Source organism: Lutjanus erythropterus, chromosome 12, assembly GCF_056507025.1.
Source record: "Lutjanus erythropterus isolate fLutEry1 chromosome 12, fLutEry1.hap2, whole genome shotgun sequence".
Classification (NCBI taxonomy): domain Eukaryota; kingdom Metazoa; phylum Chordata; class Actinopteri; order Lutjaniformes; family Lutjanidae; genus Lutjanus; species Lutjanus erythropterus.
In genome coordinates, this window is record NC_139328.1 from 1,906,333 (window position 1) to 1,927,335 (window position 21,003).

General features: G+C 39.4%; 1 protein-coding gene across 1 annotated transcript in view; it reads left to right on the top strand.

Annotated features, from left to right (window-relative positions):
* Positions 1-21,003, top strand: part of tmeff1a (transmembrane protein with EGF-like and two follistatin-like domains 1a) — a 115,676-nt gene extending 94,673 nt beyond the window's left edge. Inside the window, exons 7-10 of the mRNA XM_084732123.1 lie at positions 5,878-5,934; positions 13,227-13,350; positions 18,650-18,811; positions 20,427-21,003. Of these exons, the coding sequence (XP_084588249.1) occupies positions 5,878-5,934; positions 13,227-13,350; positions 18,650-18,811; positions 20,427-20,511 (428 nt within the window). The 3' untranslated portion in view covers positions 20,512-21,003. The remainder of the gene's footprint in view (positions 1-5,877; positions 5,935-13,226; positions 13,351-18,649; positions 18,812-20,426) is intronic.

The window sequence follows — 21,003 nt, forward strand, 5'->3', positions numbered from 1 at the left end:
CAGGGACCAGTGTGGAAGATTTAGTGCCATCCAGCTGTTAGATTTCAGATCGTCGTAGGAGAACCACAGTGGCTACAGAACTAAAGCATAAAAGGCAGAATCTAGAGCCAGTGTTTGGTTTGTCCATTCTGGGCTACTGTAGAAACGTAGCGGTGCCACCTGGCAGAATCTGTAATAAATGCTGTTCTCTTCTTTTCATCTTTTTGCTGTTTGTTTCTTCAGGTTTTTCTTTGTCGTTTCTTATCTTCTTTCCTTCCTTGTATATTTCCATTTTTCTTTCTTCCTTCTTTGATCATCTCTTCATTTTTTCTTCCTTTCTCTCTTTCCTTGTCTTAATTTCTTTCCTTTCTCTCTTTCTGTTATCTTCTTTCTTTCCTTTCTCAGTCCTAGTCCTTTCATCTTTTCATTCATTCTTTCTTTTCTTCATTTTGACCTTCTTACTTTTTACTTTCCCCCTGTATTTCGTTCTTTATTTCCCTCGATTGCTTCTTTTCTTTCAGTTTCCAGCCTTGTCTTCCATTATTCTTTCTTTTTATTTCTATTATCTCTTTCTTCCATCCTTCTTAATTTCTTTCGTTCTTTCCTTCCTGTCTTTCGTCTTTTTCTCCCTTTTTACTTTCTCACTTTTCTTACTCTCATACATCTCTTCCCTGGATTTTGTTATTTATTTCTGTATTTGTTGTGTCGTTCATCCTTTTTTCATTTCTTTCTATCTCTCCTTCGATTTTTTTGTCAGTTGAAACCACCTGAAACTGTAAATTCAAGGTTTTCACCAGCAGAAAACTTTACTTTTCTTCCTCCACTTCTGTCAGACATCCATAAAGTCATTCACCGAGAGGATACTTTATTAATTCACATTCAGTCTGTGTGTATAATTTTCCCTGAATCACAGGTATCACTCCTCACTGTTTAATTCCTCCACCTCCAACATTATTTAAGTGCTGCAGACGGAGATCATTATTCCACATTAAGTTGCTGATGTAGTAAAATGCAGGATTGATGTTGTTTCACCCTCGCTGAGCACTGCTGACTGCACAACTGTGAGCGTTTCATCTCGGCCATAAATCAGCCTCATTATTGAGACCGTGTCAGACAAATGAATGTGTCTAATCACCAATGTTTTCAATTAACCCACAAACCAAGCATGCAGTTTGTTTCTGTGGAGCTGAGCTTTGATTCCACACGGCATTAATCCACACCTTGTTCCACGTCCTGTTTTAATCTGATACAGAGGAATGATTCAGTCAACACTCACTGCTGCTTCAGACTCTGTGTGTGTGTGTGTGTGTGTGTGTGTGTGTGTGTGTGTGTGTGTGTGTGTGTGTGTGTGCAGGCTTTACAGTGACTCCACTGATCTGTCAGAAATCAGCTTCTGCAGGCTGGAAACAGAGAGCTAGCTTGTTGGTGGAAGAAGTATTCAGATCTTGCTTAAAGATCTTTATTGCCACAGTTGGCAGGGACGATAAACATGTCCCAGCCTGTTCTTTCTTTCAGAGTGATGGAGACACAAATTGTCTTCTTAAGAATAGTAAAAGTGAGCAGTCTTACTGCACAGGGGGACGGAGAGACGCTGTGCTGCTGCCAGAGGAGTGCTGACTAAGATGACACCATGGGAATAAATGACAAAATTTCTGTGTATTTGTCACTTTGCCTCTGATTGTCTGAATCTCTCTCTAGATTTGTCACTGGATTCATATGTTAAATATTTTGGTAATAACAAAAGACTTTTGGCTGTGGGTAGGCAGTGGACCAGACCAGTGTGAGGTATAAAGAGGGTGAGCATGCAAACTATCAAAACTTGAAAGTTGCATGATCGGTTTGTGTGTATAATTAATGCAGATGCTTTGTCACAATACTGAATCACATTAAATAAAGGATAATCAGTGAGTATGTGTGTGTTAAATCGTAACGTAATGATAAAGGCATGACGTGGAGGTGAATCAAGAGCCGACTGTTGTTATGACAACAAATAATTCTCGTCCCTTTGACATCCAAACTCAGCTGCTCGCTGCAGTTGATAACGAGTAACACGACTTCCTAACTAGAAGTGATGGAGTGAACAGCTGTCCACATATACAAGTGATGTTGAGACGCCTCTGTTTTGGAGAAATCAGCTATAGAGATGATCTGTGGATTATCTTGAGTGACCGAGTCATGATTTCTAGAAAGAGACATTGCTGTTGAATTTTCCTACTATACCTTCTTTGGTGCTTTCAGCACCACAAGCTGAGTTTATTCCAGTTCTGATATCTCCATCACTCTGCAACTCTGCAGAATGCTGCAGAACTTTTGGAGTTCCACATCTTGGGACATGTAAATAGTTAGCAGTTTGTTGCAGATCTGTGTTGGGTTAAAAATGTCTGTGAGAGCTGAGATAAGTCACGTTATGTCTTCTGATCTATCACTGAATGATTTTTCAGAGGAGGAGGAGGAGGAGGAGGAGGAGGTGGGAGGTGTTAGATACAAACCTCATTTGCAGTCACAGTTTGCTGTCTGATGTTTTTCAGAGTCTGTGCCAACACCCAGAGCTCCTCCAGTCTCAGTACATCCTCAGAGTATCTTCTGAGGTCTGATTTATGTTGATAGACTCACCTTGAATCACAATGTGTCGTCTCACTGGAGACACACTCTGAGCTCTGTCTCTGTGGGTGTTGGCAGGAGACGCTCACCCGCCAGGATTTATGGATTTCTTGTCAGTGGTTATGGCTTTAAGGTGGCTGGTAACCAAGCGTCTGATTGGCTCAGGGAGGTGGTGGGTGGCGGTGGTGGTTTGGGGGGGGGGGGGGGGGGGGCTGGGTTGTGTGGGTGTCTAGCACCCTGAGGTGAAGAGCACCTGCCCTCTCTGCTGATCTCGAGACGTCGGGCTAACCTTTGATTCACCAAACACCACAAACCAAAAGTAAAGCATTTTTTAGGATTTGATTTGAACTATTATCACAGCAAATAAATGTAGTTATTTTGTTGTTTCTGGAGGATGAAGCTGCAAAGTCCTGTCAGCTCTAGTTTTTTTTTATCCATAAATAATATTAAATATTCACCCATGCACACTTTAACTTTAAGACATCCATCATCTAGAAGCATCAACAGGTCAACTTCATTGATTGGTTAGTTGATTTTATCCAATATTTTGGTTTATGACTAAATACCTGCAGAACTGACAACATTCCCATCATCCCTCAGATGGATTTGTTTAGTGCTAATTAGCACATTTTAGCATTTTATCACACATACCTTCTAATCATCAACATACTTAGCACTGAAATTATGAACAAGTCAACATGCTGCATTAGAACCACTGTGGTTAAGAAAGAAGTACTAATACATGTGAAGATTTTATAAAGCTGTTGAAGTCTCCAGAGCGAGGTGTGTGAAGTCTGATAAATGTTCTCACATGAAAATCATAGAATCGTCATGGAATCTGTCCAACTCAGTGAAAGAGGGCAAAGAAAATTATGACACACTCATATTTCTAAATGAAATATGAAATTTTAAAATGATAAATCAATACTGAAAAAAAGAAGAAGCAGCACAATATGACGGTCGATGACATTAAAGAAAGGGACTTTTGTAAAGGCAACTTTCAACTTGAAATTGAGCAATATATTAACTGTCAACAGCTGAAAGTATAATATAAATATAAATTAATAAATAAATATGAATTAAAATGAAAGCAAACACAGGTACAAAAATGTATTACTAAATTAAAAGATGAATACTGATAACAGCAAAATAAACAAAAAACACACGTGTTCCTGCATTTTGCCAGATGTTTATACTCAGTTATCTTTAAATATCTGTTGTGCATCTCGTTGTTGGATTCCTTTCGACTGAAATGCAGCCAAACTTTAGCCCGTTTAGTTCAGCATTTTAACCATGTCTGTAGTAGCTATGAGTTGACAGAGTGCTACCTGCTGTAGTACAGAGTGCTGCAGTAATGTTAATGAGGCACGTCTGGTGATGTGTCTGTTATGTCGCCACCAGAGGGCGACTGTTTCAGAGGACAGCTCTGGCATGTGGCACCAAAATGAGGCACCGTCATCTGTGTTTGATTCAGTCAGGTACCGGTCGTAAATGAACCGGTGCCATGTTGGCACAGGTTTTCAGTACCCAACCCTAGATGAGGTGTCTGTTGTCATCCAGACCTGTCAGGCTCTCTTCTTGCAGTGAAAACAGTGGCAGATTTAACATCATAATTGGGAATAATTGTCGAAACACAAGGTCTTTGATTGATTTCTATCTGACACCTTTTAAAACAAGAACCCTGTCAAAGTGTGTACATGATATAGCATTAATGCTAACAGACTGAAGCTAAAGCTAGCTTACATCTCAGCAAACATTGGTCAGATGGTGAAACACAGCAGGTATATCTACATGATAGATGACAGAAATACACTCATTAACGTGGGAAAAGGAAGCACAGGGTCATCGTCCTTGACCCACTTTTATTCTTCATCAGCACACATCCTCGTCCTCAAACTCAGAACAAATGCAGATGCAGTAGGATCTAACAAGTTTGTCTGGAGGTAAAGTTATTGCAGGTAGGAAGCTAGCTAACATGTTAACATTCACAGCTCATGTAAAGACAGAGTTTAATCGAATTCCAACTCATGTGCTCTTGTTGCTTATGTTACTGAGAGACTACAAAAAAGACGCCCCCATACAGACTCAGAGTATCACTCTTCTTAAAGCTCCATGTGCATCATTTCAACATGTAGAGGAGGACAAAGCCTGACAGGCCTGCAGTACACTAGTTACAATCTCTAATCTATGATTGGACAGTTGCTGTTTGGAGGCGGGGCTTAGCAAAGGGTCAGTTGTCACTGCCGACGCCCTGTGCCTGATATCATGTACTCTGATGACCACAAACAAACAGCACCGGAGTTCGTTTGGAAGCAAACCGACACGCTGCGTTCACTGATAATTGTTCACTGTTTGTTTCTCTACACTGACAGATCGTTCTGTAATTACTGTTTTCTTTGTCTTCATGCAGTATTTTCCATTTTCTGTTTTCTTTGTCAACACAAAGAGAGAGGGAGAGGTACGGAGGGGGAGGGAAGGGGGAGAGACAGAACAGGCATGGAGAGAGGGAGAGGGATGATGATAGGGAGGAGGAGGAGGAGAGAGAGAGGAAGAGGGAAAAGAAAGACAGAGACGGAGAGGAGGAGAGGAGAGAGAGACTTTTGTCAATATTTCCTCAGGAATGATGAAGCATTAAAAATGGATGAGTGAGTGTGTGTGTGTTTGTGTGTGTATGCAAGTGTGCGTGCGTGTCAGTGTGTGTGTGTGTGTGTGTGTGTGTGTGTGTGCACTCTGTTTAACATTCCCAGCAGCTCCTCCTCCTGCAGACAGCATGAAGACATGAAGACAGAAAAATAACCACAACACACTGAACCTGCTGCTTCTTTCTTTGTTTTGTTTGTTGCACCCGCTGCACACACACACACACACACACACACACACACACACACACACACACACACACACACACACACGCAAACAGTGTCATTCAGATTGACCGTTCACCAACTCGACTCTGACAAACAGAGCGAGACTCAGACGTTGAGTAAACATCCTCCGACATCCTCCACTTACTTTAGTCTATCCTGAAAAGTAAATAACACACACATACACACAAACACACACGCACACACACACATACAGACAATAAACAGATTTAAAAAGACCCTCTGAGACAGCTGATAGGAAGTCAAACATTCAGGTGAAATTATAATCTTATACTGACGGCCAGATAAAAAGGCTAAAATCTGATTTTTCGTGGTGTTGAAAAAAGATGAAAAGATGTCCTCATGTATTTATAGCAGCTGTAACTGTAACTGTGTGTGTGGAACTGACTCTGTGCATCTGTTTCCTCCACAGCTGATAAAGCGAAACTGGGGAAGAAAGACGACAGCAGTCCCTTCAAAGTAAACGTAGGTAAGGAAGACGAACAACTCGAGTCTTATTTTTTGTGGTTTGTCCATCATTTCTATTAGCAGTAATAACACAGTACATCACAATAACAACATGAAAAAGAAGTCAGGTGGGTCAAAAAACACAAGCATCATATTTGGGCGACTACTCAATTTGGAGTTGGACCAGTCATGTATTGATTGACAGCGAGACACACCAATCGGTTCACATGTGATTGTGAAATGGCTGACAGAGCTCCTGTGGGACTGCTTTGACCCTTTGGCCAAATCAGATGCTGATTCAATTTGAGTTCAATGTCTTGCACATGGCGACTATAATTTACACTGCAATCTGTGTTCTTTGCCTTGAAAGTCCATCAAGTGCCGCAGCTACGAACACATGCATCACACGCTGCTCACTGGGCACCTCAACAGTCTCTTACAGCTTTACCTACTGCATTAATAAACTCTGCAGGATGCACTCGTCCCCAGCTGTCAATACGGTCTTTTAGACACTGTCCTGGTCTCAGCAGGGCAGGCAGTAAAGATGCTGGTATCATATGCATATGAAACTACAAGACCATTGGTACCAACTAAGTCCCTAACTCAATGAATGTGGGTTCTGCGGGGACCCAGGAGTCTCTCCTTTACTTGCCCACTTAATGCTAATCCAGGAGTCTGCAACCTTTACAATCAAAAGAGCCACTTTTGGACAAAAAAAGAAAAACAATCTCTCTGGAGCTGCAGCTGTTAAAATCTGTCTTTTCCCTAAAGACTTTTTTTTTTAAATTGGCATTCATAGCTACCTTACAGAGACTCGAGAATACGAGCCACCATCACTGACTGGAATCGAACCCACAGCCGCTGCAGAGGACCAAGTCTCAGTACATGGGACACACGCTCCACCAACAGAGCCACCAGTGCGCCCCAACTTGAACTTATTTAACTTTTGTTTAACACACTTAACTTACCACAAGTATGTAATGTAACTTAGGAAACTGATGTCCTTTTTTAAAACTCCAACCACGATCTTTTCCTCACAATCGTTTGTTGCCTAAACCTGATCAAACTGTTTCTGTTTCATAAGATAAAGTATGACGAAAATCTCCATGACAGACGTCACCTGACTGTTGTTATCACATTTAGAACTCTATGAAATGTTCCAGGCTAGACGGTGTTAAATGACACATGAAACACTAGACAAGTAGACATGATATGTGGAATGTCTGTATACAGAGCACTCTATTAAGGTTGTGTTAAACGTGCTCATAGCCACAAGCATATATGCTTGTTTTCTGCAGGTATCATGTTCACCATCTTAGTTTCGCATGCTGGCATTTGCAAATTAGCACTTAACACAAAGTACAGCTGAGGCTTTTGGTGCCAAATCAAAGAACAAATTGAAATGTTGATGTTCTGATGGCATCAGATGACATGTTAATAGAATTCATCCTCTGGGGAACATTAATATCTGAACCACATTTCATGGTACTTTATCCAGTATTTGTTGGGATATTTCAGTGTGGACCAAAGCGTTGGACTCACAGACAGACAGACACCATCATGGTCTCAGGAGCTGCACTGCTGCACGGCTGAAAGACATCACTCAACACATTAACGACCCCGGAGACTTTGTTAATTTGTACTCTGGTTATATAACCAGGCTGTAAACCCACTTTCCTGCCTTTAATGTAGCTGATTGTAAAAGTTCCTCAGCAGCCTGTTAACCTGCGTGTGAACCTGCTGAGGAGCAATAACCGCAGGACAAAACTTAATGAAAATCTCCTTAATGCACAATAATGTCCTCACAGGGAGGGAAACAGAGAGGAAAATCAAAATCCACACAGCTCTGAGTCTCGGCTGATTCTTGACATAATGTGAGTTCGCTGTTCGTTAAGCCTGAGCGCGGTGTGACGCTGTGATTTCTCATAAGTAAACACACAGATTAGTGGAGCAGAACGCGGGCGTTTTTGCGGCGTTAGCCACCCAGCTGCACGATGCAAGTGTTGGGTTTGGAGATCAAAGAGGAGATGAAACCGAATCCAGAGGGTTTTATTATCTGCAGCTCGCCTCGTGCATTGATATCAGCGACTAAAATGTCTCAAGGGGAATGATTCCTCCACGGCGGCATCAGCTCCTTCAATTTGTGTTTTAACTCGGAACTCGGAGACGGACAATAGGAGGATCGGATTAAACCGCTGCATTGTCAACATCACAAACAGTGAAGGACACAGCGGCACATTTCTTACGCTATTAATGTGAGACCCAAGAGCAGAGATAGGCTGCGTTCACACACAACATGTTCCCATGTGTCTGTCTGAACCCTGCAGTGTTCTCTCCTCTGGTCCGTCCAGGTGACGACCATGACCTTCATCAATAAAACGCTGTCCTAGGACATGAGAATGAATCACTCAAACTGAGTAATAAATAAATAAAACCCCCTTCTGTCCCTTTATTAACCTGAACAGCATGTTTTTATCACTCAAGGTTCCCAACGAAGCAGTGAAAGAAAAAGGTCAAATTCAAAAATGTGGAAAATAGTCATCCAGTGGAATAAATGGTGTAAAAGGAAAAAGTGGAATATTTGTTATGAAAAAAAAAACACCTTCAAGATAAACTCAAAAATAGTCTAAAAACTACAACAAATCTTGACACTTAAGGTGCAGAACAGATTAAAAAAACAAGATATAACTTAGTGAGCGGTAGAGCTGCTGCAGTTTTGGAAATATGTCTAACTTTGTGTTTAACTTTTCTTCTTTAGATAAACTTTAATCTTTGAGTTTCAGAGACTTCCAAAAATTGAATATGCAGTGAAAGTGAATGATGTTTACAATAATTTATATTTTCATTTAAAATCTTTTCATTTTCTGGCACCAAAATAATGACAAATCAGGTTCACAGCTCACTGTGACCAATTTTTAAAATACTTTTCCTCTGTTTTTTTAATTTCTTAAACTCAAAGATTCAAGTTTATCTAAAGGAGAAAAATAAATCATCTCAACTAAAGATTAGTTTATTTCAAAATTCAAATAGTTTGACTTGGGCTCAAACTATTTGTTTTTTACAGTGTAAACTGATTTTACATTTTCCAAGTGTAAACATATGTAGTCTTTACGCCATTTTTTTAAGTTATAATAATAATAATTTTGTCATAGCCTGTGGCACATTTTCTTCAAAACTTTGATGGTGGCTCGTCTTCATGAATCTCCATAAACTAGTTATGGACGCTAATAAAAAAAAGTCCACAGGAAAAAGAGAGAATTTAATTGTTGTGGCTCCAGACAGATTTTTTTTTCCTTTTTTTGCTGTAAAAACGGCTCTTTTGATCATTGAGGTTGCAGACCCCTGCCTTAGCCAACTAACAAGCTAAGTTGGCTCATCAGCTTGTTTGTTCTTTTACTTAAAATACGACTTAAGATATTTCACAGCGTGTCTGTGTTTATAATATACTTTATTATTAGTATTATGCATTTCATAATGTGTTATTAATTAATGTAATTTCAGCCACATGAGCACTGCTGCCTCGTGTTGTAAAGATCTTGATCTGGTTCATTGTGAAAGAAAAACAAAACAAGTTTTAATAGGACACTTTTTTGCAGGATGCATATTGATGAGATAATATTTTATTTGAAGCTATCTGAGGTGCATGTTAGCCTACAGCTAACAGATTCAGTTGCTCTGTTATAGTCATTTTGTTTAGAAAGTTAAGCTATCAGTGTTATATCACAATAATAAACTAACAGCAACGTACAGCTCAGCAGCAGGACCAACATAATCTGTTACACTATAAACCAGCTGTATTGCAGTCGTGTCCACTGTGACCTCCACCATCCCTCAGTGTATTTCATCAATAAAAATAGATATAATACATACCTGTGTAGGAGGAAGAGGAGGAGGAGGAGGAGGAGGAGGAGGAGGAGGAGGAGGAGGAGGAGGGGGGCCAATTCAGGATCAGTTCTGAATCCTTTCAAATCCTGCAGCTCTTTCCATCTGTTGAATGACTGATCAAGGTTGACTCATGTTTTCACCCGTGCTCCGTCACTGTCCCTTTAGCTTCATGTTTTTTCTTTGGTTGATTCTTGCTAATCCCGCCTCAAAATCAACTACAACCACGAAATATAAAGCCAAGAATAAAATTCTCTAAGGAACAAATCTGATCCAGTGGCAGGCATTAAAAATTATTTTATAGAACCAGCCAATCTTCTCATTGTTGGTCCAGTTTCATTATGTAGGTCACATAGAGACATCAGTATTAAACTGAGACCAGTTAAAATCTCCCTGCAGCTGCTTTAAGTAAAACCTAAATTTGCATTTCCCCCATAGATCAGCATCATTAGAGACGTCTGTAAAACTGTTGGCAGGACGCCTCAAATTGCAAACCAGGCCAATTATTACTCTTTGTGTGATGAATCTTAAACCCTTGGAGGTTTTATATTTATAAGCAGAGCACAGAAATCCCTTTTGCTTTATGTGCTGGTCAAACAATTTTCATTTAAATGAACTGATGCCATCTTGGAGTCTAGTGTTCAGTTGGTTCAGCGTGTTCAGCGAGAGGGCGAGAATATGTCAATTTGCAATGATTGCAATGTATCATAGAGTCATTTTTCTGTTTCCTCTGACAGTTGCAGGATGCTTCAAGTCCACCTTCAGTCATGTTTTAATCGATACAAAATGCTCTGCAAGAAATAATAAATTGTGCCTAATATAATTTGGTTTCACACAGGAGATGAACCCTGGAGTCTGTCCTACAAAGCAGGTTCAACAAATCCAGTGTATCTTTTGGTGATCTGGCTTAACTAAATCTAACTAAGGCGATCAAGGATAAACGGTCAAATGAAGCTGGTTATCAACTCGCTAAATCAGCCCAGAGTTTCCCAATCTAGACACGAACGCGGTCACATTTGCAACATCTGACCACTGGCATCAGGGACGTGCCTGCTGGCAGCAGAGCGGCGTATTTTACACACGACGAGCAAACTGTCAGAACCGTCATAATCCAACATATAGACAACAAAACTACGGCTGCCAAACGCAAGAAGGACAACTGACGAAAGGAGAAATAACTGCAGACTATGTGAACAATAATAATACATTCATTCTATAGAGCGCTTTCAGGATATTTTACAGAAGTTAAAATGATCATAGAAATCATCAGACAGTTCAAAGCGTAAATTAATTGTTCTCTTGTGCATTTCCAGCTGTTTCCCAGGTGTTTTCAGACGGGTGCATGCCATTTTCTGCAGGGAATAAAAACACACTTTGAACACAGGGCCTTATTAATGTTTAATTAATTAAAGCACGAGTAGATCTGACTATAATTACATTTATTTGTGTTGTTTTAGCCTTATTCTCTCAGCAGCACCCAGTGGTGTCAAACTGACTCGGGAGAGAAATAGCCTACACACAGTAATTTAACACATTTACTGATCATTTGTCTGTCGTCTGATCTGCAGACAGATGATCAAACGCATTAAAAGATATATTTGTCTCGTCTTTATATGGATACGTGTAGGATAACACACCAGTCAGTCAGAACGCAGCGTAGAAAGCAGTCAACAGGCTGACTTTCATATCTTTTTAAGTACAACAAATTCTATCAAATGGCACGTTTCCCTCCTCCTTCTCATGATCCACACACCAAACTGGATATAATTACTCACCCAAACCGTGATGTTTTCGTAAATCTAACCAGGTATGTTTGGTGGCTAAACCTAACCAAACATTACATACTTTACCATCATATAATACATCCATAGAAACAACCCCAAAACACAAGGAATTGTGGGTACAAAGAGACAGAAGCAGTGAATAAAGAGTATAATTTGACGCTGATGTTCAGCTCATTACTCGTGACAATGACACCCAAAAAAAGGAAAACAATTTTCTGCCAAAATTTCAACACCGTTTGGCTGATACAGTTTACAAAATCTCCAATAATTTCACTACTCATCAGTCGTTTACTGTGAATGTTGTCTGAATGCTGCAAATGGCCTTTAATTCATCAGTGTGAGCCCAAAAACAGAACAAAAAAATACCCAAAAAATCCCACCAGCTTTGATAAAGAAAACAAACCATCTGGAGGAGATTCTGCTGGATTTTCACTCATCATTTGCTGCTCAGTGATCATTTCTGTGTCACAGTATAATCATCTGTCTTTTAGGGGGGGAAAAAAACAGCTAAATATGGGCTCTCGAGCAAATTATGGTCATTAATGTTTTTCTCTGTCTGAGCTCCTCTCGGGGAGGTTTGTAGGAAAAGTGTTGGAAAGACTCCCAGGATTTTAAAATGACACATTTGTTGAATGTGTAATTACGACGTCCCTAATTCAGCAGGAAAGGTATCATGTTACTGCAGTTAGTGATTATCCTCTTTGTGCCGCACGTAGAAGACGATAAGTTAATGCTCCAGTTTCCAAAACAGCAGCAGAAATAATCCTCAGTGAACAGATTTTTTTATTTTACTTGAAACCAATGAAACTGTTCTTTATAATCTCTAATATTCATGATAATTTGACAATTTTAATGCTTTAATCGAACAGCACTTATTGTTTTTCTGGGCTTGTAAATCTCCCAAACCACCCGTTCGTTCTGTAGTCATAAACGAGCCGAACAGTCAACTTTAAAATCCATCACACAGGGTTTATTATTATAGACTTTTCTCGTGTTGATGTGACTCTGGTACGCTGCGTATCAGTCATTTTAATGAGCGGTACAGATTGCTTTGTAGGCTGTTTCTTTATTGCTGCAGTGAATTATGGCGAAGAGACGGCTGAAGAACCTTTAATGTGCGAAGCATTTGTATTTGATGATTGATCTGCTCGTACAGCACAGAGGCTGACAGACTGAATGAATATGTGACAAGAGTTTTTGTTTAGTTTCTTTCAAACAACACAGTTACTTGATAATGTGAGTTTTTTAAGAGGAATTTTTTCTTGTATTTTGGATTTTCTTTAAAAGGATAGTTCACCCAATAATCCCGATCGAAGGTTGGGTTTATTTTTTTAGTCCACAAAACACAGTTTGGAAGTGAATGGTGACCAGTTTTCAAATGGTGAACTGTCCCTTTAAGATACAAACACAATTTGTGTTTGAGTTAGGAGGTTTTCTCACGTCACTGCTCACTTCCTGCAGCTGTAATCAGCAATTATGAAAGAATTCAAAAGGTAGAAAGTTCCAAAGACAGAAAAAAAAAAGAAAGACAGAGAATAAGACCACCTGAAGGCCTTGTCCCCCAGCGCTCACCTGAACAGCAGCTGCAGCAGGGAAAACAGCTGATCGTCCTCTCACGCTGTGTGTTTGTGTTTTTGTTTCCCTTCAGAAACCAAAGGTCTGGATCACGGTGACGGTTTCTCTGCCAGGATACCGATCCCCTGCGCCGACAGCTTCGCCGACTTCTGTGTTCACGGGCAGTGTGAGATCAAATACAACATGGCCACCTGCAGGTCGGTGTCTACCTGAACTGTTACTGCTGGTGTTAAAACTGCTGCGTTAATGGCACAGACTAGAAGGTATCCATGACAACAGGCTATATATATATCAGTATTAATCAGTATGATTTACACCAGGGCTTAAACCTGGATGTTGCAACCATCTTAACTATCAGGTTGGACTTAAAATACCAAGTTAAAACCAGACATGTCTTGTTGGTGCACCTGGCCCCGGAGCATTTCTGGATTTTGAACAGACATTCCACTTAATATTGGTATTCTTACTCGTCATAAAAAAGGATGATACAGAAGAAAATGTGATTTATTCTCAGCCTTACCTAATTTGCATAATTCACATAACCTGTTGTCCTCCTGGATGTTTTTAAATCTGGCAAATTCACGGTTCAGAGGAAGGATTCCTGTTCTCAGCTGTGCAACTTAACACCTTTGATACCTTGTTAAAGTTCGATGTAACATTAGATTCAGGGCCGCTTTGTGCTCGATTTGAATTTGTAATTTTGGCTTCAACAAAATATCATTTAACCATTTTGCCTCGAGTCTAGCAAGCAACTTTCTTCTAATTGTGTTCATGCTGCATGATAAATTATGATATTGTAACTCAGCTTCCTCAAAAAATAGCCTGAATCTCTTTAGTCCACAGAGATCTGTGCAATTTACCCAAAAACTTCTTATTGACCTTGTTTTCTGACATATAAAGCAAACGATTCCACTACAGATGGAACTGTACGAAATTTTCAGATTACGGTTTTGTTAAAACGTGCTGAAAATGTTGAAACAAGCGCAGATACACAGACTGAAATCACTTCACCAAGTTTTCTACTGGAAACAGACAATAACATTAGTAGCACATATGCACTTTGTTTGCATTAACATTAAAATGGTAACAGCCAAATCAAGCAAGCAAATTGAAGACTTTGGATTTTAAATGAGCAGAATCTGATGGCGTTACTTGTAACGCTCCAATTTCCAGGTCCCATAATTTCACAGTAAATATGTGGTAATCACCAAGTGATTTATTTGGAATTTCTTAGAAATAACCCCTAAATTTCTTGGTTAATTATGTGATAATTAGCAAGTACCATTTTCATGTGGTGGGATGGTAATTACCAACTGCAAATTACCCACAAATTATCCTCAGATTTCATGATGAATATCTGATCATTTGCAGGTATGTGATAATTACCATTTCACATATTTGAACTTTCTTTGAAATTAACCACATGGTACTTGCTAATTATCACAGACTTAACCATGAGATTTGGAGGTAATTTATGGATAATTTCCGGGAAATTTCAAATATATTACTTGATAATGAGCACCTAATTATCAAATAATTATCGGACCTGGAAATTGAAGTGTGACTGTGTTACTTTGTGCAGTGACTACAGTCTGCAGCAGACACACAACCCATAATGTCACAACATGTAGTTTTTATACTGAGCATCAGTATCAGTTTACATTATTGACAAGATATTAAACCATGACATTTTCCTCATTCTGAAGTCTCAACATCAAGTTAACTTAGTTTGCGCTCACTTGCAGCAATTCTTTTTTTGCAGGTTCTGCAGACAGGGTGACCATGTTTTTCCAGTTTCCCAAATGAATGCATGTTGCATACTGCTGCACCTGCACACCTGCATCTGACTCTCATGCTGCACAGTCTTTCTTCTAACCACCGGGAATTTAACTGTGAATTAAAATCATGTCACCAATCCAACCCAGGGCCCCGTTTCCCAGAGCCTTCGTAGCGCTACGTGCGTCGTAAGTTGTATTTTAAGGTCTCCCTTAAAGTTGTCCCAACTCTGGGAAACAGCCCGTAACCTTAAGGGAGACCTTAAAATACAACTTACGACGCACGTAGCGCTACGAAGGCTCTGGGAAACGGGGCCCAGATCACCCTGACCAGCCAGAACAGAAGCAAACCTATGAAGGGCTAAAGAACAGCATGCAGCTCTGTTCTGTATGGAGTCTGTTATTTTACATCCTTTAAAAGCCCCACATCCCTGAAGCATAATTTAATATGGTGGAGACACATGCATCATAAAGTTGTGAGGAAGTAAAATACCCAGGATCTGTGCATATTTTAAACTTTAACTAAAACAACAGACCCAAATGTTCTCCCCGCTGAATCTGCCAAGACTTTAATTCCAACTTTATAAGTCATAAATTCATCAAGGGTAGATCTTGGATATTTATATTCAGGTGTATATTCCACTGTTATCATCCCAAGAGTCAATATTTTACCCACTTCTCTGAACAACTTTGTTCCTAAAATGAATAATCTGAATAATCAGATTCAGCCAGAAGAGCCATGTCAGCCGTGTACAACAAAATGCCCAGAGTTAAATTCACCACATGTACACCCAAATTACATTTCAGCAGCCTAATCATTAATGCATATTGTGAACAGGGAAGAAGAAAGAACATCACCTTGTTTAACAGCAAAAAGAGAAGTAAGAAATAGTGATCGGTTCCCCCTCAGCTCAGCAGCTCATTAACAACCAAGCAGTGGAAACTGTGGACAGTTTCAAATACCTCAGAGTCACACTGGACAATAGACTTCAACCAGCTCACTAATGACATTCAGAAACTGAGACACCAAAGACTTTCATCCATCCACAAGCTTAAAGGACTGTGCTGGTGTTATAACAGAGGATTATTCAGTCCAGTCTATCAGACCCCTTCACAAAAAAACTGGTTCAAATTCAGTTTGAAACATCTTAAAACAAAAGTGTCTTTCCCCCTAAATTTTGTATGCAGATTCATCGTAACTTTTGTTTGGATTCATTAGTTCAAACTCACACCAAACATTTTCTTTGCCAGATTCATTTTTATTCGTGTTCAAATTAATGCCGAATGTTCACAGAGTGAACTGGTGTCGGTGTATGAACTGTGAGAAATGATTAATAATCTTGCAGCAGGAGTAGATGTTTGTAACAGTTAAATTGAGAAAAATGTTAATGGAGTTTGGCAGCAGTAAGACAGACAGTTACTAAATTCAAAGTCCAGATCAGTGGGCTTTTGTTTTCAGGCTTTACTTTACATTGATGTTTCTCTGAGTCTGTGGATGAGGGGGGCAGAGGGGAACAACTCACTTCAACCATGAAACATATATTAAATATGATTTCAACCCATTTAATATACAGTCTGTGGCTCCAACTCACTGTTTGGACTGCTGTACTCATTTTTGCACGTGCGCTTGCTACATAGTTCTCCTTTAAAGAATTAGCATCTAAATTTAATACCTTCTCTTATCCCCCACCTGTTTTATTCCTTCTGCATTTCATCAGTTCTTTTTCTCTGAGATTACACAGAATGGGCTGTCTGAGACACTGAAGTCTTTGAAAAATTTTCATGCTTGTGATATTTATGGTTTAAACATGCATTATTTAAAGACTCACGCTGACAGCTTCATGCCTCTTCTCCATCATCTGATTTAATATCTGTATCAGGCTTTATATTTTTTCCTCCCTGGCTGGGAAGCTGCTTAAATCACCCTCATTTTTATATCTGAGGAGGCAACTCTTTTTTCGAAATACAGGCCAGTATCCACTCTCACAGTAATATCAAATTTATTGGAAAAGATAAAAAATAAACAAACAAAAAAAAAACAACAATCCTGAAAGCACTTCAAACATGGTTTCTGCTCCACCTGATCAACCACATCTGCATTATTATCATTATTTACTGAAGAAATACATATTTCACTTGAACAAAGCTCATGCCACTGCAGCTGTTTTTATTGATTCTCGCACTGAGCTCGTTTCAACTTTCTTCTTCTGTGGTAATGATTCTTTCTTCACACCTACTGGTCATGTAATATCTCCCTGTTGTACCTTGTGATATGGGAGTTCCACAAGGGAGCATCTCAGGTTTCTTACACTTTCTTCTGTTATTGCTCACGAAGAAGCTCAACCAGAAACTGTAAAATCAAACTATATCCCATCCATATATTCTGTCAACAATATCCTTCTGTCTCTCAATTCCGTCCCTCGCCACAAAGGAAATCATCGAACCAATAGCAACACTGTACGCTAGAGATTAAATAAGATCCATGGCAATCTTCCCACCCGGACATTTAATGCAGTGAGAGCTTGTTCTTCATCATATTTTAATATAAACTCTTTATCATTTAATTACAGAGGTGGGATGTATTTAAGTTAAGTGTTCAGGTATTCAGGCTTCAATTTTAATGAATTTGAGGGGGATTTTTGATTTTCTTTATTTTGCATATTGTTGCCTGCTGCCTTCTCAACATCAACAGCGATTTCAACCTAGAATAACACACGATTAATAAAAGACGATTCCTTAGCGTATCCATCAGTGCATATCCTGCATGACAGATGTAACAAGACAAAAAAGATGTAAGGAGACACAAATCGATTAACTATGCGTAAGAGATATAACAAGAAAAAAAAGACATAACTGGACATAAAACACCTAACAAGATGCATAAAACATAACAAGACAATAAAAGGTATAACAAGATGAAAACAACGTAAAAGACGTAACAGACAAAGAGGGCTACTTTTTACTTTCGAGCCTGTACTTTTTTACTTTTTAACAGTCATTTTTTATCTGTACTTCTATTTGCAATAAAAGTGTAGGTTTCAGGTTCAGACTAGTCGCTGCTGCCATCTGGTGGTTGGGAGTATCAATGAACACCAATTGATGATGGGTTCAAGAGATAAGATAAGATATCTTTATTGTCATTGTACGATGAAATGCCATTTGAAGCCATCAATCCATGTCTGCAATAAAAAGAGAATTAAAGCAGACATTAAAAAGCAATAGAACATGTTATTTTTGAGAGAAGTAACAAGTAACTAAATAATTACTAAATTTCAGTTACTTTCCCAACTCTTACAATAAATGAAATGAAAATCCTTTTTCTGTGTGTGTGTGTGTGTGCGTCTCTGTGTGTGTCTGTGTGTGTGTCTGTGTGTGTCTGTGTGCGTCTCTGTGTGTGTCTGTGTGCGTCTCTGTGTGTGTCTGTATATGTGTCTGTGTGTGTCTGTGTGTGTCTGTGTGTGTCTGTGTGCGTCTCTGTGTGTGTCTGTATATGTGTCTGTGTGTGTCTGTGTGTGTCTGTGTGTGTCTGTGTGCGTCTCTGTGTGTGTCTGTGTGCGTCTCTGTGTGTGTCTGTATATGTGTCTGTGTGTGTCTGTGTGTGTCTGTGTGTGTCTGTGTGCGTCTGTGTGCGTCTGTGTGTGCGTCTGTGTGCGTCTGTATGTGTGTCTGTGTGTGTCTGTGTGTGTCTGTGTGCATCTGTGTGCGTCTGTGTGTGTCCCAGGTGTCAAGCAGGCTACAAAGGTCCTCAGTGTGATGAGCCTCAGGACTTCAACATCCTCTACGTGGTTCCTAGTGGACAGAAGCTCCACTACGTCCTCATCGCTGCCATCATCGGCGCCGTGCAGATCGCCATCATCGTCGCCGTGGTGATGTGCATCACAAGGTAAGGCGGCGGCTAAAATCTAAAGCCTTTAAAATAACTTTATTACCAAATGAAGTTGATTTTAAGAGGTAAAAGACTTTTTACTTAAGTTCTACGTTAAAGGGACAGTTCACCCCAAAATCAAAAGCACATATTTTTCCTCCTAGCTGTAGTGCTTTTTATCCATCTGGATGGTTTTGGTGGGAGCTGAAGAGTTTTGGAGATATCGTCCATAGAGATGTCTGCTTTCTTTCTAATATAATATACTTTCTTTACTACTCTTTCTACTTTCTTACTTTCTATTAATGTATCCATAAATTAGAACCTTTAAAATCTGTCAAAGGTCAGCTTTGCTTTGAAAGAAGAGAAAGTGAAGCATATGAAAAAGAAAATATATGTATTTTTATCACATAAACAGTTATCTATTGTTTTAAAAATGTAACAAAAGAAATTGATGCAAATTTACATACATTTCATGTAGAAAATGAAGAAATTCAGCTGTCTGTGAAAAATACAGAAACAGAAGAGTTTTAATCTCTTTGGGTTAACAAGCACGCATGAGGAAGATGAAGAATTGATTTTCCACTCTGGTGGTTTTAATCCTCGATGTTTACCTGTGGAAATGTGCTCTAAACACATAATAACTCTGTATAATGCTCGATGATAATCCCCTCGTGCATAATGTGCAAAGAAAGACGTGAACTGAAACACATGTTCCACAAAATGTAATAATCATCTAGTGATTATTATGTCCCGGCTGGACAAACAAACTGAAACTAAAGACGGTGAAGGTGCCGCGTGTGAACGCAGCCTCGTTGTTCCTCCGTCACACATGAGGTGTAGGTGTGATGTCTGTCAGGACGGAGCTGCTGGTGACAGCTGAGGCTTAAAGCTGAGGAGAATTAAACAGGATTTGACTTGGCCTCGTTTCTGTGCTGCGAGGCAGCAGAGAGACTTTCCTCCGTCACCCAGAGGAGGTAATAAAATCTCTCTGTCTCCGTTTGCGTTGTTGAGGTTCCTGCCAGCTGTTTGACAGTAAAACAAGCCTCTCTTTTAACATCTGTTAATAAATGTGGACACTCTACTCCACCTACATGTGATTACCAGGACGTATCCCTCCGCCTCCACAAGGAAAACAAGAGGCCTCTCTCGATATGAACAGTGTTCGAAAGCGTTTGAGTAAATTTTTGAAAGGGACAGTTCGCCCAAAAATGAAAATTCGGTTATTATCTACTCACACTCACGTCAATTTGAGGGTCGTGTTTATTTTGTTAGTTTGCAAAGCACTGCTGGAGAATGTAAAAAAACATAAATAACCAACTGGAAAAAAAACATAAAATGCTTCCATACTGCTCTTCTGGCATAATTCAAGCCTCCTAAAGTCCTGACATGACATTAGCACAAAAACTGAATTTCATACTAAAAAAAACAACAACTTTAAAAGATGCTCACTCAGTCTTTATGCTTTATATACTTTTGGGGTAAACAATCATGAGACACCACAAACTTTCAATAAAAAAAAAAAAGCTGAAAAAAGAAATTCTAAAAGTCTTGAAGGGAAAGTTTAATGTCAAAATGTTTTTAGCACGCTTGTCAGGATGTTACATAATGATTTTTTCTCTCTGTTTCTTTTTAGGAAATGTCCGAAAAACAACAGGGGTCGTCGGCAAAAACAAAACCTTGGACACTTTTCCTCGGACACTAACTCCAGGATGGTATAGCCGTGTTTGTCCAGGTTCTTTTTGATAAGTTTTTTCTTACAGCGTGGGAAGACCATTTTTTTAACGGTAGATGTGTGGTATTAATTTTTTTCTCCTGGGAAACCATAAAAAAGAAGAATGAGAATATTTATTTAAGGGGCCTTATTTTCCCTACTTTTTTCTTTTCTTTTTTTTTTTGTGGATGGAATTGTTGCGCATTAATTTGCGCAATTTTGTGATTTTTCTTCTTCTCTTTCTTTTTTTTTTTTTTTGCCACAAAACCCGAGTACAAGGAGCCGAATCGTCAAAGCCCGCTGTCACTTTACACCGTCACCATGTCCGCTGTCTTAATTACTTCAAACTGCTTCATTAGAGGTTTTGTTGAATGCTTTATAAATACGGTACTTTTGGTAAGCTGGCTAACAGAAATGTCTGCCCCTCTGGAATGTGATATTTATTGAAAATGATCATTTCTACGCCCCTCTCTGTTTTACTTTTTACTAATAATGTGCA